This window comes from Sorex fumeus, unplaced genomic scaffold (assembly GCF_029834395.1).
Source record: "Sorex fumeus unplaced genomic scaffold, SorFum_2.1 ptg000042l, whole genome shotgun sequence".
NCBI lineage: Eukaryota > Metazoa > Chordata > Mammalia > Eulipotyphla > Soricidae > Sorex > Sorex fumeus.
In genome coordinates, this window is record NW_026606099.1 from 7,421,873 (window position 1) to 7,449,377 (window position 27,505).

The window sequence follows — 27,505 nt, forward strand, 5'->3', positions numbered from 1 at the left end:
CATTAGAATAAGGGCCTTCTTTGAGTCTTTCAATTGTTTATTCATTGAACAATGAATGTTGAACATTTACGATATGCCAAGCACCATTTTAGACTCTGAAAACAGCAGTGAGCAAACAAAAAGAAGTTCCTCATAAAGTTTATATCCCAGTAGGAGAACACAGACAAAGGCCCAGCTTTGGGTTGGGTAGACTTTTGTTCTGACTACTATAATTCTTTGCTAATAAAATTTAAGTTGGTATTTTTTTCCTATTTGGTTCATATGGTGCTAAACTCAAACCAGGGAATAAGGGAGAGAGAGACAGAGAGAGAAAGAGAAATAAGAAAAGAGGGAAAGAGAACAAAAGAAAAGAAAAGAAGAAAGAAAGAAAAGGAAAGGAAAGGAAGGAAGGAAGGAAGGAAGGAAGGAAGGAAGGAAGGAAGGAAGGAAGGAAGGAAGGAAGGAAAGAAGAAGGAAGGAAAGAAAAAGAAAAGTGCTTGCCATGGCAGGTGGGGGTGCAGGGTTGGGAGGGAAACTGGGACCATTGGTGGTCGGAAAAGTACACTGTGACGGGACAGGTATTAGAACATTATATGACTGAAATCCAATCGTGAACTACTTTGTAAATGTGTATATCACTGTGATTCAGTTAAAAAAAAGTGAGTTGGAAGAATTATAGCCTTTGAGTGATTATGCTGTGGTGGATATAGGATGAACTAGGAAAGAAAGTTTTAAGACCTACTCTAAATGGGAGAGTGTGAGTCATAATGAAGTCTTTGTGGATATTTGAGATCTATGTTTATGCTGGGGCTGGAGCGATAGCACAGCAGTAGGGCATTTGCCTTGCATGCAGCTGGCCCTGCCAAGCCAGGTTCGATGCCTCCGCCCCTCTCAGAGAGCCCAGCAAGCTACCTAGAGTATCTTGCCTGCACGGCAAAGCCTGGCAAGCTACCCATGATGTATTCATTATGCCAAACACAGTAACAAAAAGTTTCATGATGGAGACGTTACTGGGCCCGCTTGAGCAAATCGATGAACAATGGGAGGACAGTGACAGTGAATGTGTATGCTATATTTTGCATTTTTCTGTTTGATTTGATATCAACTAGGAGTGATTTTCTATATTCACAAAAACTTCTCCCAGATAAAGTCATGCATAATATGACATTTGAGATATACTTATTCTTTAATATATCAATAACACTGAAATAAATGTCTGTTGTTATACAAAGTGTATAGAAAAATAGGTTATAAAAAAGAACTTGAATAAATCTGCTTGTATTTCCTCTTGATAATGGAGCATCTTATTTTTGATAAAGGCTTGGGAAAGATGATCTTAAAGAGATACTAGGATTGGCCAAAATTGCCAAGGAGTGCAAAAATGTCCATTAACACAGAAGGTACATGTTAGTTGACAAGTCCTTTACCCGCTTTGCTTTAGTATTTTTCTTAGAAATCTTTTTATTTCTTTTTTAGGTTTGCGTTATGCTGGTTTACAAAACTGTTTCTAATACTTTAAAGAAGTGTGACGGCTCACGCTTCTTCAAATGTATCTTCCCATACCACACCTATCACCAAAGTACCAATAACCCTCCACCACAACCCTTGGGACCCTGTACCCTTTGCTCCTTTTCTCCCTTCTGGTAGCCTCAGTTTTACAATCAAAGTCAAAGGATTCCGTTTAGACCGGTTTTTATTAGTTCCTTGGCTTTGCTTCTTCATGTTTCTCTTAGCATAATGCCTTCCAGTTCTGTACTTGTTGTAGGTTAGGCATGAATTCATCTTTTTATAACTGTGAAATATTCCATTATATATTTTATATATCACATCTTTCTTTTCTAAATTTTGGGACAACACACTGGCAGTGCTCAGTGAACCAATGTGCCCTGTAGCACTAAAGATTGAACCCTGGCCTTTCATTGGCAAATCATTGAGCACTTGGGATTTTTCATATTTTTGCTCTTGTAAATATTGCTTCAATGAATATAGGAGTACGTATATATTCTTTGACTTAAGTATTTTTGTATTATTCAGATATGTCTAGAAATCAAATTGCAATGTCATGTGCAATTTTATTTATTATTTTGGGAACAACCATTCTGTTTTCCATAAAGGCTAGATTTTCTTTGGGGGGGCAGAGGGATGGGAACCTCTCAAGTAGTACTTAGGACCCAAGGGCTGCTTCTGGTGATAGTTGGTCCAGCTGTGCAGACCTGAGAGTTCAGTGCTAGCTAGGATCAGGTTGGCAGTGCTGCTTGGGCATAGCATAGGTGTTACCCAGCAAGATCACCCCAGTAGTGCTTACTGACCATATCTAGCAGTACTCGGGGACCTCCACGACTACACCCAGCAGTGTCATGAGGTCTCATGTAATGCCAGGCGTACACTCTAGCCCTTTGAGCCATCTCCCTGGCCCCTGTTACTTTTCATTTTGTTGATTTATCTCTATTCTTTAATAAATTTTTAATTCTATTATATCCTTTCTTTATACTCATTAAATTCATAGACTAAGAAGCAGACAGATGGTATAGTGGGTGAGGTTCTTGCCTTGTAGAGGTTGACCCAGATTCAATCCTTGGTACCAAGTATGGTATCTCAGGCCTTCCAGAGGTGAACCCGGGATGCAGAGCTAGGAGTAAGCCATAAACACAATTGAATATGGTCCCAAAACAACAACAACAACAACAGCAACAAATTAACAGATGAAGTTAGTGGGGATGGCTGTGCCAGTTTAGGGTACTGGAAACCAGTTCAAGCATGAGGCACGCTAAACTGGAAATCAATGTGATAGCCAGTGAGACAGGTCTGATTTGATCTGGTTTGAATGAGGAGTGGGTCTGAGGAAACCAGGGAATGGTCATGATAGTGAAATAGTATTGGGGAGAATGTAATATCAGGATGTACTCCCATCACAGATTCAAAAATAACCGAATTTTAGAGCAGTAATGTGATAGGGAGCAGGATATTCAGACTTTGGGGGCAGGCACTGAAATCTAAATGGGTTGTCCACTCTTTCTTGTTGCATAGATTGGATTTCGAAACTTGTCAGAGTCCAAGACATAGAAATTAAACAAGGTAACTTCCAGGACTTACTTTGGGCAGATCAGATCTCAGATTTTCTTGTCAATACATTTCATCCAAGTCCCATATTCTGATTGAAATCAATCTTTAATAATAGCTGATTGAAAAACTAGGATATCATTGGGCCTATAGATAGGCTTCAATCAACAGAACAGATCTCAGGTTCTGAAGTAGGAAAAAGGAAATCAAAGCAGACTCTGACAGTCTTTAGCCAATAAGTACTAAAATTATCTAATTGAATATTTGACTTCTTCCCTCGGGAATCATTTTTGTTTTTCTCCTCTCAGCTGCAGATGTACTCTCCCAGAGAATCCAAACAACCACACCCTGCAGTATTGGAAGGACCACAACATTGTCACAACAGAAGTCCACTGGGCTAACCTGACTGTTAGCGTAAGTCTGGGCTGCCAACACACTGGCAACTTCTGGAAGAAGTAAGGTGGCCCCTTCTGCAAATGCTGATGTTTATGAAATGAAGTTTTTAAAAAATAGCTTCTTGTTTCATTTCCCCGTTAAAGGTTCATCTTGTTCATAAAGGGAAGAGAAGATGAGTATATGTATCTTTTTTTTTTAAAATTTTTATTAGTGAGACATCATGAGGTACAGTTGCAGACTTACACATTTTTGTGCTTGGTTTCAATTATACAATGATCAAACACCCATCCCTCCACCAGTGCCCATTTCCCACCACCACGGATCCCAGTATCCCTCCCACCCCCCATCCCCCCCACCCCACCCTGCCTCTGTGGCAGGGCATTCCCCTCTGTTCTCTCTCTCCTTTTGGGTGTTGTGGTTTGCAAAAGAAGCATTGAGTGGCAATCATGTTTGGTCTATAGTCTACTTTCAGCATGCTTCTCCCATCCTGGGAGGATCCTCCCAACACCCTTTATTTGGTGTTCCCTTCTCTATCTGAGCTCCCTTTTCCCCTGGCATGTGTGGCCAACCACACATGCTAGAGTGTATGTATCTTACCCGGTGGCTGAGGTTTTGGGTGTGTGGGGATGTAGTCAGAGGGCAGGGGAACAGATCCAGCTTTTGTGGGGTATGAAGAGCATTCATGTTTGAAAGTCATCTGTGAGAAAAGCAATATATATGGTTAGGACCTTCCCAAACTCTGATGTTAGCTAGCTAGGGACAGTTTCATTTTGCGAAGTGTCTTAGTTGGGATTTTAAATAGTCACACCGTCTCAGAGGGGCCTTGCAGTAGAGTTCCACAATTGCAAGGAAGCAGATGAATGTCTGCCCTGGTGTTGCCTTCAGTGAGCTAGAAAGAGGCGTGTTTCCTTGTGCTGTCCTTGATCAACCAGAATATTTGTTCTTCCAGGAATGCCAGGAGATGCACGGAGAGTTCGTGGGATCTGCGTGTGGCCATCACGGGCCCTATACTCCTGATGTGCTTTTTTGGTCCTGCATTCTCTTCTTCACCACCTTTATTCTCTCCAGTACCTTAAAGACATTTAAGACAAGCCGCTATTTCCCAACCAGAGTAGGTAGCATGTACACGCGTTTCTTTTGAGTTAAAATTCTAACATTAGGCATTTGTTCTTAGCGTCCAAACTTGTGAAGTAGATTGGCAGGTGGAGAGCCCTCAAAAGTTCTGATAAATACCACACTGACATTTTCTCCTTCTAGTGTCTGCCAGCTTCATTCATAAATGAGGAATTAGTACTTACTCAGAAGTAAATATTTTAAAGTTTTTTTTTTTTAATTTAAAGGTGCCAGAATTTAAGGTGGTTGCCGTGTTCTCTAAAAGCGATTAAGTTTTGCCTACAGAATACTGGGACATGTAGCCTGCAATTTGGGGGGCTGCATCCTGAATATTGGGGTGGTCACTTGGATGGATAGGAAAAGCAAGTCTCATGATATCATTCTTGTAATAGCTTCTGAAATCACTGGTCACATTAACTACAGCATCCAGAATATCGTGACATGGTTTATACAGTGAAGTCTCAGCAGCCTTTTTCTGACACAGTGTTGTTTGTATCGTGACTGGTTTGGGCAGGTCAAAAACTAGAAACCAAGTAGAAAAAGGCCTTTTTTATTGCTTTGAAAAATAATCTTGAGTCAGGAGGAAATGTTTAGGGGTTTTTGTTTGTTTTATTGTAAGTGAGGTTTCAGGCAGGCACATTTGCATAGCAAGATGTATAAATGGGTAGCGACTTATTAAACATTTGCTGTCCTTGCAACATTACTTCAATGAATATACAAAGTAATTAAAGGAGGCACTTAGTAATAAGTTCTAATATTGTTTTTGGTCTGGACAAATAAGCCCGGCTGTTTGGTATTGACTACTTGTTGGACTCTGAGTTAAGTGCTATGAGGTTTGCAAAAAACACTTAAAACATGTTCTCTGACATGAAGTAGGAAGAAGAAACATCAAGCAGTCAGATTTGTCTGAGACAGTAGTAAAGGCTCGCATGTCAGTCTGGGGTGTAAGCCCATGGGAGTTCAGAGGAGAGAGACACACTGGGCTCCAGAATGCTGACCCACAAGATGGGTGTCTTAGTGGGGACAGCTATACCCTTAAAGAATTTATGCAATGTTTAGAGGAAATGTAATAAAACCAGAGAGGAGGAATCTAGAAAATTCAGGTTTCGAAGGAAAGCCAAGTACACATAGAAATTACTTTGTAAGATCCATTTCGTTTTATCTCTGTCAAAAGTTTAGATTAAGGTGAGAACTTAACATTTGAAAGATGTTTTATTTCACTGTAGACTATGAATTGGGATTACTCCTCTAGGAACAAGATTGGTGCTAAGTACTATAGAGAAAGAGCAAGAAAAAAAAAACTACAGAAAATGCCAGGGGAAGGGTGGGTGGCCTATTTTATGCGGTATCATCAGAAAGGAGAATCTCAGGGAGACGTTTTGAGTGAATATGAAGAAGGTGAATGAGAATGTACTTAAGCATTTACCTGCAGGATGGCATTTGAGGTAGAAAGATGGACAAGCACAAACCCTGCGGTGGGGATGAGTCCAGCGTGTTTAAGGAACCAGGAAGTGCATGTGAGCAGAGGAGAAGGAGCAAGTAGGAGGAATTGGGGGCTGGGGGTAAAGAGGCAATGAAGCCTGTGTGTGGGACCCAGTAAGGCCAGCAGGCCTGGAAGGTGTTGGGTTTTGTTGTTGTTGTTTTGGGCCATACCTGGTCATGCTCAGGGGTTACTCTCCTGACCGTGCTCAGGAACCACACCTGGCAGTGCTCCAGGGACCATTATGGGCCGCTGAGGATCAGACCCTAGTCAGCCGCATGCAAGGCAAGCATCTTACCCACTGTAGTATTCCCCTGGCCCCAGGATTTTGGGTTTGGAAAACCTCAGTGAAATGAAGTGCCACTTCAGGGTTTTGGGTAGAAGATTGACATAATCCCACTTACTGTGTTTCTGTGATCTTTGGCTTCAAAGGAGGGGGGACGCAAGCCTCTGAGACTGCTGCTACTACACAGAGAAGGCTGAGAGCTACTTAAAGTTAGGCCGAGGCAACAGAGGTGGAGAGAAATGCTCAGGGTCTTGTTTGTTGTCAAGGCAAAGCCAACAGTACTTGCAGTCAGTGAATTTGATGCTGAGTAAGGAGAGGAAGAGAAGTTGATCCTGTTACCATGGATCCTGACTTGCATTAATGGAGGTTGCTTCAACCTGAATCTGAATGGTTTAAAGAGAGCTCTTCGGAGCCTCAAGTTGGTATATTGGAGGTTGTCAGATGATTCATTCACTGTATCATATGAGTACTTTCTGGGCTTTAATTTAGGCATATCAGCATGTTCCTGTTGTTTAAATATGCTTATGTAAATGTAACTATCAAAATATCCTTTTGAGAATTTTTAAACTTTTCTAATACTCTCTCCTACCACATTTGACATCATAAAATATTTTTCCAATCCTCTCTCATACTAGGTGCGTTCCATGGTGAGTGATTTTGCAGTTTTCCTCACTATCTTCACAATGGTGATTGTTGACTTTTTGATTGGAGTTCCATCACCAAAGCTTCAAGTTCCCAGTGTATTTAAGGTAAAGAACTCTCATGCAGAAATGGAGGATCTGGTACTGAGTTCCTCTTAAAGGCTTTTCTGTATCCTAATCATCAACTTTGAGCCTTCTAACTCTGAATCTTGTTTCTCCTGCCTTAGCTCAAAAAAAGCGAACTCTTCAGGCTTGAGTTCATGATAGAAAAGAGAACAGAAAACTGATACTGTTTGTTTGTTTATTTATTTATTTATTTATTTACTTTTTGGGTCACACCCAGCCGATGCTCAGGGGATACTCCTGGTTCTGCACTCAGGAATCACTCCTGGCGGTGCTTGGGGGACCATATGGGATGCTGGGAATTGAACCCGGGTCGGCCGGTAGGCCACGTGCAAGGCAAATGCCCTACCTGCTATGCTATTGCTCCAGCCCCCAATACTGTTTAATGAATGAAAGTATTATTTATTATTACTGACACCACCTAGTATTTGTATTTACTTTGTTGTTGTCGTTTTATTTAGGGCCTACACCCAACAGTACTCAGGAGCTACTCCCAACTCTGTGGTCTGGGCTTGCTCTGGCTGTGATCAGGAGACCACGAAGTGCTGGGGATTGAACCCAGGTCTCCCACATGCAAGCATGCACACTATCCCATTGAGCACAACGATTCTGGCATTTAGCACTTTTAAAAATAGGTTAATATTTAAATTCCTTTCATGTAAAGGTACACATTTATATAAATTACATACCAGACACTGTGGGAAGGCCAACTGTCTGAGGAACAAAGTATATGTAGGACTTGGATCCTTTCCTACGGATTTTGCAGTGGGAGGAGATGCTAACCAGGGAGCCTCACTAAGAGTCTTGTGTCCCCCCAGAGCAGTCAGCATCTCTGCAATACTAGTTGATCTTTGCTTATGTAACTAATGCTATGTAATCTGTAACACTTAAAAAGAAATCTATACGAAAGGTAAAACAGATGATCGGTACATGGGGACTCAAAATCTACTTCAGTTTGTGTGTACTAAGTAAACAGAAGATTAAAAACTTCAGTTCCACGGATCCCCCACGGACTGAGAGGAAGACCCAAGGCACACACAGTGACGTGGAAGGAACCATGGAGTGGGAGGAGAGTGAGGGGTCGGGGAACCTGGGGAGGAGAGGAAGATAGGAGGGAAGGGGCCCTTGGGGAGTCGGCTTTCAGATTCCCTTTGTCTGTCTCTCTCCCTAAAGTAGCTATGGTTAAAATATATTTTTCCTTATTTCCTGAGATTTAAGAATCTTAGAATCAGCATTCTATCATCAGAAGCTAATGGATTAAAAATTTTTTTCTGAGATGTATTTTTACTAAGATCCTTCTGAGAATGTTACACTCCCATGGTGTGAGTGAGCACAGTCAGCCTTCTCTCTAATATCTTGCTGAGGACAAGACTGCAGGAGGGTGGATTCTGTGTAAAAATAAGCATTTTGAGAGCATGAGACAATCCTTGGAAAGATTTCCTACTGGGGAGGCTTAAGATAGTCAGAAGGCGCTAATTTTCTGGCATATCTGGGAAGAAAGCCTCTGGGAGGAGGGAGAGAGAATTGGGAAAGGGAAAGGGGACAATGTCAAAGAAAATGTTGCTGATTGGTAACTTAGCTTCTGGGAAACAAAGACGAGATTTCATTCTCTTTCCTTTCCCTTTATACATTATATTATACACGGCCCCCAGTAACCCAGTCTGAAGGCCAGTACTATTTATTAGTGGATAAAGATCAGCCAAGATTCCATCGATTTTGGGGTGGACCTGAAAATTTGAACTAGAACATCTTAACTCAGGAAACAGAGTTTATGACCTTCAGAACCTAATCCATTGGTATTTTGGATCTGGGTGTTATTTTACAATCTTGAATCATGATCAGTATAGAACCACATACTTTGGGTATGATGGTCTTGGCTTACTGAGTTTGGAGCCAACTCTGAAACAAGTTTGTAGCCTTCATCTTTTGTCCTCCAGCATTATTTACCAAACGAGGTGAACTTTTCTTTATGGACACTTGGGCAGAGTAATTTGAGTAGGAACTCTTTAGGAGAGTTCAGGTATTTCATGAAAATCTTAACAAGGCTTATGAGACACTGGAGTGGGATCCATGTTAAACAGGTTCCCAAGTTTATCAGTTTTGGATGACATCTTTAGGTGTGGTACTTGGACCCCTGATTCTTAGCTGAGGGGAGAAAGCACCTGGCAGATCTGGTCAAAACTCAGAGTACTCCACACAGCTATCTCGATCTTACTTTTATTTTGTGCTGTAGACAGACATTATGTGGCTTCTGAAAGGGAGCAATGAGAAGAATTTCAAAAAGCTATTTACATTTGTATTGGAATGTCAGTTCTTGACAGCTGATTTTGCTTTTTTGGGTTTTTTTGTTTTTTTTTTGTTTTTGGCCACACCTGTCTGTGCTTACTCTTGACTCTGTATTCAGGGATCACTTCTGGCAGAGCTCAGGGGGCCGTAGAGAGGGACAGGGATCAAACCCAGATCAGCAACGTACAAAGGAAGTGCCTTACCTGCTGTACTCTCTCTGACTCTTGACAGCAGATTTTGACAACAGATTTTGTTAGTTATATTTTACTTGGGATAATGTTGAGTAAAGTTGCTTTGTCTGTAGTTTGGAGAATGTGAGGAAGAATGAATGAATTTTCCATTGGAAGTTTATAATTGAATAGTGACTCCAAAGGGGATTTGGTACAAGATCATATTTTCTGAGGAGTTAATGTATTTTATGTTGATGTTTTTAAAAGGGATTCTTGGGGCTGGAGAGATACAGTAAAGTGAATAGGGCACTAGCCTTGCACGCGGCTGATCCTAGTTTGATCCCTGGCATCCCGTATGGTCCTTCCAGCACTGTTAGGAGTAATTCCTGAGTGCAGATCTAGGAGTAACTGGGTGTGACCCAAACAATAAACAAAAGGGATTCTCATTTAGGAATAAAAAAGTAGGGGGTTGGGTAGGATACCAGTTTGATCCCTGACATCACATGCCCTGCCAAGCAAAGTTGAGGATAGCCCTGGAGGCCTACAGTCATCACTGGGTGTGACCCTGGTGGCCCCTAAGCTCTGCTGGGACAGCTCTGGTGGTCCCTGGTATCAGAGGCTTGAGCAGTGCCACATCTTTAGGCCTCGGCATTGAGCTGACAGGCACTGCTGGCCAATTATCACCAGAGGTAGCCCACTGAGCAATGCTTGGGAGGCCCTAAAACTTTGAATATAAAAGCAACATGTATACTGTGATTATGATTCAGTTTGACGTTTTTCTTGATGTTTAGTTAAATAAACACACAGAATAAAAATCTTGCTCTTCCCTTTCAGCCAACAAGAGATGATAGAGGGTGGATTATTAGTCCCATTGGCCCCAATCCCTGGTGGACTGTAATAGCAGCAATTATCCCAGCTCTTCTGTGCACTATCTTGATATTCATGGACCAGCAGATCACAGCTGTCATCATCAACAGGAAGGAACACAAACTCAAGGTAGCAAGTCCTGACCTAGTAGGACTAATGGCAGGCAGCCCGCCCGCCCAGTATTTTCTTTTTCTTTAAGTCTAAAACTTTTAGATCAGGTGAAACCCAAGCTCAAAAATTTGTAAATCTACAACTGTACCTCATGATGTTTCACTAACAAAAATTTTTTTAAAAAATGTAAATGATGGAGAATGGGCACTGGTGGAGGGATGGGTACTGGATCATTGTATAACAGAAACCCACGCACAAAAATTTGTGAGTCTACAACTGTACCTCATGGTGTTTCACTAATAAAAATTTTAAAAAAACTTTTAGTTCGGGTAGTTTGTAAAGGAATTCCCTTGGTTTCCGATACCTGTACTAATGACAGAGATTGTAGATGAAACTAGAGTGAAAGAGGATGAGATGATGTGGAAAGAGGCTTAACCTCCATTTATTTCCTCTCAAACCTGTGAGAAACTCGGTGGGCAGACCCCCTTAGGTTCCCTGTTTTGCCGTATGTTCTGCATGTGCTTGGGGCTCCGGTCTTGGCACACTGTTCCCTAGATAGTTTGCCATTGATGTTTTTTCTAGGGTTTCCATATTGAAGCTGGAGCTCACGGATCCTAGGCTTCATGCTTCTATTCCCATATATATTTTTTTTTACCTAGACTAGGCAACACCCACATTGGCAAGAGCTGGGATGTTTGTAGGAATTCATTGTGGACATTTCTCTCTAGCTCCTATGGTGTCTACAACCTAGAGACATCAAAATGAACTCAGGCTGGTATCTGAGGACATTTGGATTAAAAAACGAATATTGGCAGGCATAGGACAGGCTGTGGTGTCCCTTTTTTCTGTATTTCCTCCAAACGGAAGAGTTCGAAAGCCCATCCGGGGTCTCTAGATCTCTCTTTCTCCCCAAGTTGTCCCTTCCTGCCTGGGCCTGAGACTCTCAGCTTGTTTTTCTAGTCTCACTACAGCCTACCACTGGTGGTGACGGAGATTCTGTTTTCCTACAGAAAGGCTGTGGCTACCACCTGGACCTCCTGATGGTAGCCATCATGCTGGGTGTCTGCTCCATCATGGGCTTGCCTTGGTTTGTGGCTGCAACTGTCTTGTCCATCACACACGTGAACAGTCTTAAATTGGAATCTGAGTGCTCTGCTCCTGGAGAACAGCCCAAGTTCTTGGGTATCAGAGAGCAAAGAGTCACAGGCCTTATGATCTTCGTGTTAATGGGCTGCTCAGTTTTCATGACGGCTGTATTAAAGGTAAGCACACAGGCACTCATTAGGCAAATGTATGATGTCTTATTTGTGTTGGAAATCCTGTCGTTAGCTGAGGAAATACAGTGGTATGAAAACAGATACACGTACAAATACCTACCCAAAAGCACTTATTCTAGTGGAGTAAGACAGGTAATCCATAGTTAATACAGTCCGCTTTTTTATTTTAAAAATGATGGAGTCATAGAGACAGTACAGTGGGTAAGGTGCTTGCCTTGTATACAACCCATCTGGAGTCTATCCCTGGCACCCCATATGGTTCTTCAAACAGTACCAGGAGTGATCTCTGAGTACAGTCAGGAGTAAGCTCTGTGTCTAGCTGAGTATGATGCAAAAACTAAAACAAATAAACATGATAATTACAGATTGTGATGAGTGATTAAAGAAATATATAATGTTGTACAATGCTATAGAGAATTAAGTGGTCTACTTGGTGTGGACACTGCAGTCATCTCTAAGGAGATGGTGTTTAAGACAAAAAGGAGATAGCCCTGCCATGAATAGTGGGCTCAGAGGATGGGAGGAGAAAGATCTACTCAAGCCTTGAAATGGAAAAGATATGTTCTAGAAAATATCGGGACCATGAGTCAAGCCAAGAACATAATGGAATGAGGTTGAAAGGTGTGCAGGGGGAGATAAGAGAGAGCCTTGTTAAAAAGACCCAGAGGTTTTGGTGGATGACTGGATGTGGAATGGAGAGACAAAAATTGAAAAATCAAAGTGTCTCTGCTATGTTTCTGACTTGACCATCTGTGTGGAAGTAGATGGTATTTACTAAGAGACGGTATGAGGTGACCAGAGTGATAGTACAGTGAATAAAGCACTTGCCTTGCACCGGCCAGCCCAGGTTCGATCTCTGCTGGAATCTCATATGGTCCCCAGAACCCTGCCAGGAGTCATCCCTGAGTGCAGAACCTGGAGTAAGCCCTCACCACCACTGGGCGTGGCCCTAATTTTAAAAACAGAAAGAATTTTTCTGAAGCAGGAAGTGATTTTGAGAGCAGTAAGGTTGTGGTTAGAATTTATGGCCGACATACATAGAAAGCATCTGAGCAAAGAATCTAGAAGAGGATTCTGAACAAATATAAAATTGGGACTCAAAAGGATATAATAGTTCTATCTCTAGTAAAAGACCACTCCATTCCTTTCCTCAAGTTTCTGGTTATTAAAAAAGGAAGCATTTTTAGTGCATGTTAAAATATACCAAATTCCCAAGGAAATGATTTTGTGACAACAAAAGGTACCAGTTCTCTAAAAAAAAAAAAAAAGGATGTATATGTATTGTGTGTATGAGTGTGTGTGCTCATTCCCACACAGGAAAGAGAATCAGCAGATAAGGGTAAAATGTGAGGCCTACAAAATAATCAGGACCGGATTATACATTTATGTGTAATCAGTTCATTTCAGAACAAAATTATTTAAAGTATTTTTAGCTTCTGATTTTGTTTCTGAGTACAAGACACATTACAGGTGGCAGACAATGACATGTTCATGAGGTGTGTGTGTGTGTGTGTGTGTGTGTGTGTGTGTGTGTGTGTGTGTGTAGTCCTGATGTGCTCTAATAGATAGCAATTTTAATTTGTGGTCCTTCTGCTCTTCCATCTCCAGTTTATTCCAATGCCAGTGCTCTATGGAGTTTTCCTGTACATGGGAGTTTCTTCACTACAGGGAATTCAGGTACTGTATGGTTTAGTCAGGGCAATGTTGTCTCGCCATGAGCTTACTGGTCCTGACAATGGAAGAACAGTTCCACTGGGGAAGCTTAAGCCAGTTCTTGAGTTAACCAGTCCTGCCACTTAAGTGATTTTGGACAAATCTTTAGACATCAGGCAAAATACAGTCCCATTGGCTTGAAGTTGCAGAGGCTAGCAGCGTGACCGAACTCCATGTCTTGGTTACAGTGGTGCGTTAATTACTCAACAGATAGTAACTCAGCTGGTATTAAGTACGAGGTGCTTTGCTGGGTGCTGGTATACTTATTCTGAAAGGTTAGAATCAAACTGGCTTCTACACTGAGGCAAGGACTAGTTTTAGTGCCAGGCTACAGTGAGGCACATTGGTGGAGAGATGAGGAGTAGTGAGAACTATTCCATATAAGCAAATGTTAATTCCTGTCACATTTTGTCTTTTCTCTAAGTCCTTTGAGCAAAGAAAATCAGGAGTTTGTCACTTATCACTTAGATACCCAGATTGTATGATAATGTAACTGCTTCTAATGGTGGCTGGTTAGTCCCTACTTATTATTTTTTGATTTGGGGCCACACCTATAGGTGTTCAGGACTTATTCCTGACTCTGTGCTTAAGAGCCATTCCTGATAGTGCGCATGGGGCCATATATGGTGACAGGGCTCCATGCAAGATAAGAGCCTTAGCCCCTGGCTGGCTCCTACCTGATGCTGTCTCATCTTTATTTTTTTTGTGGATATTGACAAAATAGTAATAACATTTATGTAAGACAAAAGATTCAAAATAGTCAATAAAATATTAGAGGAGAAAACAAAGCCAGAAGATTGATACTTCTTGACTTCAAGACTTCCCATAACACCACGGAAGTCAAAACATAGAAGCACTGGTGAGAGAATAGGCAGATATATCAATTAAATAGAACAGAAAGCCTAGAACTTGGCCTGCACGAATGTCTTGTCTTTGTTTTTACTGAATGTCCAGTGGTCTTTTACCCCCCTCCCCCATTTTTCTTTTTTGAGCCACATCCAGCAGTACTCAGGAACTGTTCTTTTCTGTATGCTCAGGGGTCACTACACAGTGTATGGGGGGGCTACAGACCTTGCAATGCCAGGGATTAAACCCAGGCCTCCTGCTTGCAAAGCATGTGCTCCAACCCACTATTCTACCCCTCCTGTTCCTTTTTATAATAACATGGTGGTTCTATGCAGAAATCTTAGGTTTCATCTTATATTTTTAATGTAAGCGATAGGCTGGAGTGATAGCACAGTAGTAGGGCGTTTGCCTTGTGCACAGCCAGCCCAGCCGAGCTGGGTTTGATTCCTCCGCCCCTCTCGAAGAGCCTGGCAAGTTACCAAGAGTATCTCGCCCGCATGGCAAACCCTGTAAGCTACCCGTGATGCATTCAATATGCCAGACCAAACACAGTAACAACAGGTTTCACGATGGAGACGTTACTGGGCCTGCTTGAGCAAATCGATGAACAACAGGAGGACGATGACCGTGACCGTGAATATAAGTGATAAATTAAAAACTTTAATTTCTAATAATAACAAGGCATTTTGTTTTTTATACAAGCAGAAAGATGCAACGGGGTTAATTTTATTTTCAACTCTCCTTGAGAAAGATAACTCGCAGGAGACACAGTATGGACTAAGAGAAAGAGATCGGCACCTAGGATTAGAAAAGATGGGTTCAAAGTTTGTCTCTCATTTACCAGCCTGAGCCCGATTACCTGCTCTGAGACTCAGTTCCCGTTTTTATCTGATGGAAACAATAAAGCCTTTGAGTGCAGAGAGGAGTCATGAATGGGTTTTTTCTGACCCAGAGAAGCCTCCCTAAAATAAATGCCGGTTCCCTCCTCTTTTTAGTTCTTTGACCGCCTGAAGCTTTTTGGGATGCCTGCAAAGCACCAGCCAGATTTCATCTACCTTCGGCACGTGCCGCTACGCAAAGTGCACCTCTTCACACTCATCCAGCTGACCTGCCTCGTCCTGCTCTGGGTCATCAAGGCCTCCCCAGCCGCCATTGTCTTCCCAATGATGGTGAGTTGCTAAAAATCAGGGTCTGCTTTGATGTTACTGTTGCAGTGACCCTGGATCACACTCAGGCTTTGTTGCAGTGCCTGCAACTATGTTATTAGCTTTGGTGCCTGTTTATGCACCCTAAACCCATGTTGGGCTTGCTTAGTCCTGGTGCTCGCTCACATTCTGATTAGGATGCTTGCTGGATGTCCTGGCAAGCTCACACACCTGCTGCGATAAAGCAAGAATTCAGTGGTGACAGCACCCAAAAAGAGAGAGAGCAAAAGGGAATGCCCTGTCACAGAAGCAGAGTGGGGTGGGGGGAATGGGGTGTGGTTGTGGGAGGGATGCTGGGACCATTGGTGGTGGAGAATGGGCACTGGTGGAGGGATGGGTACTCGATCATTGTATGACTGAAACGCAAGCACAAAAGTTTGTAAGTCTGTAACTGTACCTCACGGTGATTCACTAATAAAAGAAAAAAAAATGTAGTGGTAAGGAGCCCAAGAAATGTATCGGGGTTAAAACACTTGCCTTGCACGTTGCAGGACATGGTTTGATCCCTGGCATTGCATTTGGTTTCCCAGAATCATTTAGTGGGGAAAAAGATAGCCACAGGATCTGATGCAGTTCAGGTGGTCCCTCAGGGGACTTTCATCCATCCCGCAGCTGTGTTCCTGTGGAGGCCTCCCTCTCAGTGCTGCCTTGTTGCTCTTCTTGCCAGCTCCTTGTCAGGGAAGGGCAGCTCTTAGTAAGGGGCATCTGCTAAGAAAGTTTCTCATTTATTTTTGAGGGGCTTGGGGGGCTCTCTCTGGTTGTTCTTAAGAGTTGCTCCTGTCTCTGTACTCAGAGATCACTCCTGGTGGTGCTGAGGGACCAGATGGGGTGCTGGGGATTGAGCATGCAAGACCAGCACCCTACCCGCTGTACGGTCTCTCTGAACCCTGATGAGAGGGATCTTGGGTTACACCTGGTGGTGCTCAGGGTTGCTCCTGGCTCTGTATTCAGGAGTGACCTCCTGGTGGTGTTTGAAGGACCCTCTGTGGTGCCAGAGGTCAGCCTGGGTCAGCTACATGCAAGGGAAGTGCATAACCTCCCATACTACCTCTCTTCTCTGACCCCAAAAGTGTTTATTTTTCAGTGAGGAAATTAATTGTGCTCCAAGCTGTAGGGTTGTAATAATGGGGTGAGTAAGCACGTTATCTCAGTATCTGTGCCAAAGAGGGCCCTCGATAAAAAAGAACTATTATATAGTTATTTTTTTTAAACAGGATAAATTTACTTAACTAATTTTAGGGGGGTGATTTTGGGTCATATCAGTGCTGCTTCAGAGACTCTCTGGTGCCACGGATAGAATCCAGGTCTCCCACATGAGAAATGAATGTCTTAACCACTGTACTATCTCTCTGTCCCCTCTTATGATTATTGAGTTTGATTTTAGAGATTTGAAAATGCCTAGTCTGCTGAGAAAAAAATAATATACTTAATTTCAGGAAGGAAATTTCTACCTTTAATTCATTGTCTTTATTTTTCTTCAGGTTTTGGCCTTGGTTTTCGTCAGGAAAGTCATGGATTTCTGTTTCACTAAGCGAGAGTTGAGCTGGTTAGATGATCTCATGCCTGAAAGCAAAAAGAAGAAGTTGGATGATGCCAAGAAGAAGGCCAAGGAGGAAGAGGTCATAGTTCTTGTACCAGCTGTACTTTTGGGGGCAGCCTCAAATTATAGAACATCAAAAAGTTCATATGAAAAGTTAGCATGTTTGGAATCCCAAAGGGGTGCCAGGAAGATTGTCCCAAAGATGTTCTCAGCTAAGAAAGGACTGAAAGTGTCTTGTCCCTGTCTGTCTTTCGTTTTCAGGTTTGATGTCATAGCATAGCGGGTAGGGAGTTTGCCTTGCATGCGGCCTACATGGCCAACCCAAGTTCGATTCCTCCGCCCCTCTCGGAGAGCCCGGCAAGCTATCGAGAGTATCTCGCCCGCACGGCAGAGCCTGGCAAGCTACCGGTGATGTATTCGATATGCCAAACACAGTAACAACAAGTCTCACAATGGAGACGTTACTGGGCCTGCTCGAGCAAATCTGTGAACAGCGGGAGAACTGTGACCCAATTCGATGTCTTCCCCTACCACCCCCCGCTTTGTCTATAGCCCAGTTTCCAGGTCCACACTGAGAATGTGAACTCGGAATCTTTGCTCGTTTATTTGAAAGCATATGACGCCTATTATTTTTCTGAGAGTACCTAATTGTAGCTGGCGTTATTGGAAAATAACTTGCCTAGGACTTTCTGTCCTTCCTCATTTCCCTCATCATTTGGCAGCTGCCATCCATACAGTGGACCCTGAATTGGTGGCCTGTGTGTGCAAAGGAAGAATGTGTGGGAAAATGAAAATATCAGACCAAGAAATGGACGAACCATAAAGTGTTTTTAAATGCAGTACTCCAATAGTGGCCCTTCCCATGCTTTTAAGAAAATTTCCTCTCAGACTGGAGTGATAGCACAGCGGGGAGGGCGTTTGCCTTGCACGCAGCCGACCCTGGTTCAACCCTCAGCATCCCATATGGTCCCCTGAGCTCGCCAGGAGTGATTCCTGAGTGCAGGGCCAGGAGGAACCCCTGAGCATCACCGGGCATGACCCAAAAACAAACCAAATTTCCTCCCTGATATCTTCGATATCCCTGGTGGGGCTCAGGGGACCATATGTGATGCTAGAGACCAAACTAGGTCAGCCACATGTAAGGCAAGTACCTTAATCCCTGTACTATCTCTCCAGTTCAAGCTTCCCTTTTTTCCGCATCTTTGTAGCACCATTTGATGATTTCCATTTCAACAGGTTTCAGGTGATAATTTGTTATGGTTTGGGTTCCCATTTCCCTTATGATTAGTAACATTGAGTAGCTTATTATATACCTCCGGACCACGACATACCTTCTTTAGAAGATACTCTGCCTCTCTTTAAATTTGATTATTGAATTTTTGATATTTTTGTATATTTTTTAATATGTTTAAGATATTAACGCCTGATCAGATACATAATTTGCAAATATTTTCTCCATGTTATAGGTGATCTTTCAGTTGATTTTGTTGGTTATTTCTTTTGCTGTGCAGAATAGTTTGATAGAGTTTTATTCACTGTTTTTTTTTAGTTGTACCCTTTTTAGGGGTATGGAGGCACACCCAGCAATACTCGGGGCTTACTCTTGGCTCAGTGCTCAGGGATCACTCTTGTGGTGTTTGGGGAACCATTCGCAGTGCCAGGGATCAAACCCGGTCAGAAAGGAAGGAGCCCTATTCCTACAATATCTCTATGGCTGGCTAGTCAGGCTTTATTTGTCAGATTCATGGAATCATTGTGTAGACAGATGTCAAGGAACTCTATGCTTGCTTACTTTCAGGAGCTTTATCGTTTTTAAATCTTAATCTAAAATTTTTAATCCAATTTGAATCTGTGAATGGTTTAAAATAGAGGTCCAATTTCTTTTTTGAAGGGAAGGGTTGGGGAAGGTTGTCAGGATTGAACTCAAGACATTTCTCAGACCTGAGAAACAAACGCTCATGGTTCATCCTTTGAACAATATCCCCAGCCCCTCCATTTCCATTCTTTTCTGTGTGAACATCTAGTTTTCCAACACCATTTATTGGTCTATCCTTTCTTTATTACATATTGCTGGCTCCCTTGTCAAATATGTTTACCATATATGCAAAACTGGGTTTATCTCTGGCCTCCTGATTCTGTTCCACTGGTCTGTGTGTCTTGATTTCTATTATTAAACAAGATTTATTCACTTATCACTTAACTTAACTTCCCGTTAGTCGTCGATTTGCTCGAGCGGGCGCCAGTAACGTCTCCATTTGTCCCTGTCGCGTGCTAGTGTAGCCCAATGGCATCTCTTCGCTCCGGGAACATGAAGGGCCTCAAACCGATCATTCATGATCTTGACGAAGAAGTCTGACCATCTGGTAGGTGGGCGGCCACGCGGTCTTTTGACATCCTGTGGAATCCAATCAGTAACAGCTCTAGTCCAACGGTCGTCTTTAAATCTCATTACGTGACCAGCCCATCTGATTTTCGACACCTTGGCAAATGAGACAGCGTCCCTGATCCTTGATCGTCGACGGATGTCAGAACTCCGGATTCGTTCTCTCATTTGAGTGAAACGTGATATTCCAAGCATAGCTCTTTCTATTCTTCTTTGGGAGACCTGAATAGCGTTCTCATCTTGTTTGCGTAGGGCCCAGGTCTCTGAGGCATATGTTAATGCAGGAAGAACAGTGGAATCAAAGAGATGTGCCCGGAGCCGGAGGTTCTTCGTCCTCTTAGCTATTTCTTCGACGTTCTTGAAGGCGTTCCAAGCCGTTCTCTTCCTCCTGCGCAGCTCGGGTGCCAGGTCATTTGTCATGTTGACCTCTCGACCTAGGTACACATAGCTGTTGCATTCGGAGATGGTCGTTCCGTTGAGAGTGAATGGGGCGTCAGGAACGAGGCTGTTTCTCATAAACATTGTCTTCGTAAGATTCAGCTGTAGTCCTACCTTTCCACACTCACGGTCAAAGTCGGCCAGCATTTGTGCCGCTTGGCTGATGTTTGGTGTTATTAAAACAATGTCATCAGCAAAGTGGAGGTGGTGTAATTGCCGACCATCTATCTTCACTCCCATTCCTTCCCATTCCAGTCGTCGCATGATGTTCTCGAGGGTGGCACTGAAGAGTTTCGGTGAAATGGTATCACCCTGCCGCACCCCTCTCTTGACATCAACGATCACTTCTTTGTAGAATGGTGAGATCCTGGTAGTGAATCCGCAATAGAGCTCACGGAGGATCCTGATGTATTGGGCTTGAATGCCCTGATTGGCTAGGGCTTCAATGACCGCTTCCGTCTCAACAGAATCAAAGGCCTTCTTTAAATCAATGAACGTTAAGCAGAGCGGCATCTTGAACTCCCGAGAAACCTCAATGAGCTTGGTTATCGTGTGGATATGGTCGATGGTGCTGAATCCTTTGCGGAACCCTGCTTGCTCGCATGGTTGTCCTTCATCTAATGTTCTGCCAATCCTATTCAGGATGACTCGAGTGAACAACTTGTAGATGACAGACAATAGGCAGATCGGGCGATAGTTGCCAATGTCATGGATGTCTCCCTTCTTGAACAGTAGTACGGTCCTGCTGGTTTTCCATTGGGACGGAACCTTGCATTCAGACAGGTAGCAAGTGAAGAGCCGAGCCAGTGTATTGATGAGTACTGACGGCAGGTTCTTCAGGTGTTCAGGTCTGACCTTGTCTGGGCCGGGTGCTGTTTGTTTCTTTACCAACGAAATGGCGTGTCGGATTTCGGAGGGGAGAACGTTGGGAACAACATACCCATCCTGTGGAATTTGGTATGTTGGCAAGTGGACATGGCTATCGAAGAGATTTGAGTAGAAGTCATGGATAATCTTCTCCATTGCCGTTCTGGAGGATGTGATGGATCCATCAGGACGTCGGAGGGCAGTCATCTTGCTCTTATAGTTGGCGAAGGACAGGCGGGCCTTACGAATACTTTTCCCGGCTTCTGCCGCATCTACCAGTACTTCTGCTCTTCTCTCTTTGAGGTCTTCCTTGATCGCATCTCTGCACTGCTTTGCAAGCTCGGACGTTAGCTTGCGGTTGCCTGAGGCATGCGCCAAACCACGCTGGCGAATTAGCTCAAGAGTTTTCGAAGATAGGCGACTTTTTGTGACTATCTCTCTCTTGGCGTTCCTCGCACATTCATGGAGGTGCTGAACCAGTCGATCGTATTCCTCGTCAATGTTGTCAACAATGGCATCTTCCCATGTTGCCGCAATAGTACCAAAGAGTTCCCAGTTGGTGGTCATTCTGGGAGTTCTCTTTTTGAACTTTGCAGCCCTTTCTCCCCGCTCTGTGAAGTAGAATTTTGCATGAAGGAGACGGTGGTCCGATCCCGTTCGAAATTTTGGGACAACAGCGACATCGGTCAGGCAAAACCGTCGATTGAATATGATGTGGTCTATTTCGTTGTGGAATCGTCCACCAGGAGACTCCCATGTCCATCGTTTAGATTCTGCCTTCTGGAACTGTGAGTTACCATGGATGGTCTTGGTCGACATGATGAACTCAGACAGTCTCTCACCCTGTTCGTTCCATTCTAGGCCATGGGTCCCGATGTGAAGTTCTTCAGCTGATCTTCTCGGTCCTATCTTGGCATTAAAATCACCCACAATGATCTTGTAGAAGGTGTGGTCTTCTTTATAGAACTTCTCTAGCTCCATGTAGAACTTCTCGATTTCTCTTTCATCATAATGAGATGTTGGTGCGTAGACAACGAAGATAGAAACTGCAGGCAGTGAGCCACATCTATTCAAATGTAAATGTCCGATTCGGGTTGTTAGGCATTCGAATGAATCAATGCTCTTGGCCAAGTTTGTGTTGACAAGGACATCGACACCTCCAACACCTCTTTTATCTCCAGTGTTGAAAACGGCATGGTGAGATTCGTGCCTTCTTGTCTCGGTCAGACCAATGATGTCGTACTTGATCATTCGCGCTTGTACCATCAGGTCCTCGATGGATGCATCTGATGCTAGCGTACGTGCATTGAAAGTACAGACGATCATTTTTGTCTTCCTTCGTTGTGGCAGCCTAGTTCGGCCTTGAGATTTTGTCGGCCTCTCCTTTCTCATCCTTCTCAGTGCTGCCATGTCGGTGAAGCCTTCAGGGTCAGGTGAATGAGACCAGTTGTAGTTACTGGTTTTGGCATATCGAATACTACTAGTGACACTACTTCCACTACCCAGCCGTCGCCACACTCCAGGACGCTTTCCGGACCCGCGCGGCAGCTCCGGCCGAGACCCACGCACAACTGAAGACCCACAGAACAAGATAAGCGGAACTCTCTGAGACCTTGGACTCCAGGCTCGGCGGACCCAGGGACAGAGCTTCTCTGCTTGCTCCCACCACCACAGGTGACAAAGGGATTCTAATCAGGAGCCCCACCCTACCCTGCCCTGTCTGCTTCCATCAACCACCCAGGGATCGAATTGTGCACAGGAGACCCACCCTACCCAGATAAATACCCCACTGGCAGACTTCCACTCTCGACACTACTTCCACTACCCAGCCGTCGCCACACTCCAGGACGCTTTCCGGACCCTGCGGAAAGCATGTGCCGCTTGCGGCTGCGCGACACATCATAAGACACTAAATACCCGTCTTCCGGAATTGTCGTACCATATTTGATAGGGTTCAAATATGGTAACACCTACAAGGGTGATTAGAGGTCACCCCAAAAGCCTCTATCCCTCTCGGAAAGACTGGCAAGCTACCGAGAGTATTCCGCCCGCACGGAAGAGCCTGGCAAGCTATCCGCTGTGTATTCGATATTCGATTCGATTCGATAAATAAGATTTATTAACTATAAATATAGCACAAAAGCAGTGGAAGAAAACTCTGAAGAGGGATAGAACTTTGCATGTGTGAGTCTCTTGGTTAAGTCCATTTCTCTACACTCACACAAAATGGTACATAAAGTGTGAAACTTCCAGATATAGCTCTGTGAATAAAATTTTAAGATAATAGCCAAGTTGTGAGCTACTGAGTTGCTGAGTTCAAACAATTTTCAGATTACGAATAATATTGAAGTGAAAATAGACCGAGTTCATTAAAAAGAAACACAAATGATTAATTATGGTGAACGATTATTTTTTTTTCTGTTTGTTGTTTGGGGCCACATCAGCAGTACTTAAGCGTTATTCTTGGCTCATACTCCGGAACCAAGTATTGCCAAGAATATAACCTGGGGTTCCTGCATGCTGAGCTCTCTCCCACCCTTATGAAAAGGTTTTTACCAGGAAAGACTTTGTACCAGAATGTGACATCAGTATTCATCCAGCATTCTCTTTAAATCCCTAGCTTAGTTTTTATGTTGCTATGATAAGTGTACATTTTTGTGTATGGCATATTTTTTCTGAGTTCTTTTTTTCTTCAACTTCAATATCTGACAGTTTTGTTTGTTTTGTTATTTTGGTCATACCTGGTGGGTCGTAGGGTGTTTGCCTTGCACGTGGCTGACACGGCCGACCTGAGTTCGATTCTTCTGCCCCTCTCGGAGAGCCCGGCAAGCTACCGAGAGTATCTCGCCCGCACGGCAAAGCCTGGCAAGCTACCCGTGATGTATTGGATATGCCAAAAACAGTAACAAGTCTCACAATGTTTCTGGGCCGGCTCGAGCAAATCGATGAACAACGGGAGGACAGTGACAGTGACCTGGTGGGCCTTACTCCTGACGCTGTGCTCAGGATGGTGCTGGGGAGATCCTGTGGGGTGCCAGGGGTTGAACCCATGTCGACCACGTGCAATGTAAGTGTCCTATCCACTGTACTATCTCTCTGGCCTCACCTTTTTTGTTTTATATATCTGTAGTAAATATATGTTTAATATATATTAACATATTTCTACAGAAGTAGGAAAGGGCTATCAGTACTTATATTTCCCCAGTTGTCTTTTCTTCTTGTTAAAGAAACTGGGACAGTGACCTGTGGAGTTGTCCACCGTTTAAATGCTAAATGTTTCCCTTGTGACACTTAGCATGTTCTTCTGTTCCCTGTATTTTCAGTAAATTGCTGCTTAGATCTAGAATCTTATTCAGAGTCAGATTTTCTTTTTAAAATATCCCAGGTAAGTGGAATGATAATACAGTAGATAACGCTTTTGCCTTGCACGTGGCCAATCCAATTTTGATCCCCAGCACCATCCATGGTCCTTCAAACCCTCCCAGGACTGATCCCTGAGCACAGATCCAGGAGTAAGTCCTGAGTACTGCCATGTGTAATTTCCCTCAAAAAATATATATACACACACATATATATTTATACGTGTATAGATTATCACTGTATCACTGTATCACTGTCATCCATTTGCTGTCATCGATTTGCTTGAGCGGGCACCAGTAACGTCTGCATTCATTCTAGCCCTGAGATTTTAGAATATATTATAATATATTATATAATATGTATAGATTATATTGTATATAAATATGCATATACATAATATGTACATACACATTTATATAATATGCTTATATAATACTTAATCTACTATATAAAATATTTCTATTATGTAATACATAAATATGTGTATACATTTTATATATTATATACATAAATCTCTGAAAGAACATGATTATACTCTGTTACACAGTAAGTTTAAGAAAAAAACATGGTAGAAAAATGGGTGGGTTAGATGCATGGTTTTATTTGGTGTATGTCTTCTTTTTTTTTTTTATAGGAGGCTGAAAAAATGTTAGATCTCGGGGGAGACAAGTTTCCCTTAGAAAGCAGGAAGTTACTCAGTAGCCCTGGAAAAAACAACAGTTTCAGGTAAAACTCCCCAAACACCAAGGAGATTCCTGTTTTGGCTATTTTATGAATGTTCTGGCTTTGTGGTAAGGGTCATGTCACGGGAAGTAGTTGTGGGGTAGGGCTTTCATAGCAGCCCAGCCCTTACTAATTAATTCCTCTTGGGTTTCTCTGATTTCTATGAATTTGGTTTCCCTGAATTTCTTTGAATTCATTGGTTTCTCTGAATTCAGATCATTATTTCTATTAGTTGAGGTCTCCCTCAAACCTAATGATTTACCATTTGGTGCAGTTATTGTTAATATAGACTGATATATGTATTTTATTTTTATATCTGAAATTTATTGTCCTAAGTGTTGATTTCAGATGTGATCCCTCTGAGATTAATATATCTGATGAAATGCCTAAAACCACGGTGTGGAAAACTCTCAGTATGAATTCTGGAAATACGAAGGAAAAGAGGTAAAAAAAACGTAATTGCTGATTTTTACTTATAAATTAAAGTGGGAATCATGTTGAAAGTAAGATATATCTTGGTTACAAAATGTAATTTGATACATAAAGTACCAGGACTGCTACCAACATAGAAAAGATATAAGCCAATGAAAATTAAAATGTGTGTTAATTTAACAAAGATGCTATTCAGAATTGGCCACTTACCCAGTTTCAGAGTCAGGATGGAGTTGTTTCAGGTTTCAAATTTGCTTTATCTATTTATTTAATTCCCTTAATTCCGTTTCTATTTCTCATTTCATAATCGCTCTGATTCCTGCTACCACACAAATTGGAAATTGTTTAAATATCAGTAATAGTATTGAGATGAACTGTAGTCTATTTAACTTGTTCATAATGAAAATTATTGCCAAGTAAAGATTTTTAAATATTGTAACTGTTTTCTTCTTTTAGAAACTAAAGTGTGTAGATCATTTTCCAGTAGCATTGATAAGCCTTAACCAAACCTGAGGGAAACAGGGACATGAGACATCTTTGAACACAGTAAGGTGTAGTCCAGACACCAAGAGTTCTTGAATAATTTAGTCGAAATATATTTAAGTTTAGCTAGATAATTGAAAGCAAACATTTTAAACCCGATAAGTAAAAGTAATTTTTCTAGGTAAAAAAGGAAATGCAGGGCCAGAAAGATGGCACAGAGTAAGACACTGGCCTTGCATGCAGCCGACCTCATTTCAGTCTCTGGCACCACAGACAGTCTCCCGAGTGCCGCCAGGAATTATCCCTGAGCACAGCTGGGTATGCTCAGAGATAAAAACAAACAAAAAAGAAAAGAAAGGAAAAGCAGGAGTCAGGGAAGCAAGAGACAGGATCTGCCAATTAATCCCATGTCTAACCAGGCAAGCCACTGTTTCTAGCACTCAGTTGACTCAGCAGTGAAATGGGAATACACCGAGGAGAAGTCAAAAGTGCTCTTATCGCAGCCACCAGTGGGTGGTAGTGTGGGTTATTTCTTCATCTAATGGGTTAAAATTAATCCTGCTGTATGTGAGTGAAATATAGAATCTTGTTTCCTTCAGAGGAAAATCCAGGCAGCTGTCGAAGTGTATAACGCAGATGGTTATTTTTAGTTGAGAACTAGTCTACTTGTAAATGAACTTAAAATACAGTCAGATCCACATTGTGGTGACATCTTCAAAGTATTGTGTTAAAAGCAGGAATGAATCATGTGTTCTCTTTTTGTCTAATTGTAACACTTTTATTCAGTCTCTTCAATTAAAAGCCTTTGCTGGGATGGAAGATTTGGGCCATAAGATATGCCTCAGGGAAGCTATGTTACAGACAAGATGGTGATTCTCAGAGAAGAAGCAAGACCAAGCCTGGCCCTGTCCTTGGTCGTGTCAAAGCCATGTCGAAGCATTCAGTTCCTCATGGTGTGCTGGGAAGTCACGCAGCCTCCCTGCACTGGCAACCGGTCATCCGACGCGAATGTGGAAGCAGGAGGCCACCTCCTCTTGGTACTTCTTCCTCTTCCATCACTTGCTCTTCAGCCACTCTGGATGACCCAGCGTCCCATTTCCAGACATTTCTCTGAAACTCTCTGACGGCCTGCTAAGTCATCTGGATCTGTGCCGCCACTGAGGTTTCCGCCTTCCCGAATGATGTTTAGGGGAGGAGGGAAGTCGTGGGGGAACAGAGAGAAAAGGGAAGACTCCCGAGGTGTTTAGAATTCGCAGGCCCCAAGGCAGTCCTTGTCCTGGCCTTGGTCGGATGCTCCACTCTGGGGGATGCTGGTCAGACCCAGAGGCTGTCCGCTCCGAGAGGATCGGCTTTCTGGGCATCAGTCGTGCCTGCATCTGCAGCTGAGAAGATGCCTCTGACCCCAGACGCATCTTCGTCACTTCCTGGCAGCAGCCAGTGTAACTCTGTGAGAACTTGGATGATGAATGGGCCAAGAGGGACACTGGACTTGTGTAGCATAGACAAGAAAAGACTCAGGGGAAACTAGGTCACGCTAGTGGGGATGAACATCTTCTTAGTTTCACCGAGGTGAGAGTGCGAGAATGAGCTTGGATTAATACATAAACCATTTCTTTAGCTACCAGAAGGACTTCCTTCCTGGTCTAAGGAGTTTTTATAGTGTTTAGGGGAAGTCTGACCATTGTTGTTTGTGAGTGAAAAGGGAAATGCGGTGTTTTTATTGGCC

General features: G+C 42.9%; 1 protein-coding gene across 2 annotated transcripts in view; it reads left to right on the top strand.

The window, feature by feature from the left end:
- The window catches only part of SLC4A8 (solute carrier family 4 member 8), a 66,224-nt gene extending 39,424 nt beyond the window's left edge, over nt 1-26,800 (top strand). Inside the window, exons 14-24 of one of the 2 annotated variants that reach the window (XM_056120013.1) lie at nt 3,348-3,453; nt 4,385-4,546; nt 6,950-7,063; nt 10,369-10,530; nt 11,523-11,774; nt 13,398-13,466; nt 15,344-15,517; nt 17,035-17,172; nt 24,776-24,867; nt 25,201-25,308; nt 26,566-26,800. In XM_056120013.1, coding sequence (XP_055975988.1) covers nt 3,348-3,453; nt 4,385-4,546; nt 6,950-7,063; nt 10,369-10,530; nt 11,523-11,774; nt 13,398-13,466; nt 15,344-15,517; nt 17,035-17,172; nt 24,776-24,867; nt 25,201-25,308; nt 26,566-26,578 — 1,390 coding nt within the window. In that variant the 3' untranslated portion in view covers nt 26,579-26,800. The remainder of the gene's footprint in view (nt 1-3,347; nt 3,454-4,384; nt 4,547-6,949; nt 7,064-10,368; nt 10,531-11,522; nt 11,775-13,397; nt 13,467-15,343; nt 15,518-17,034; nt 17,173-24,775; nt 24,868-25,200; nt 25,309-26,565) is intronic. The other variant, XM_056120014.1, reaches the window with a different exon arrangement.
- The last annotated feature ends 705 nt before the right edge of the window (nt 26,801-27,505 follow it).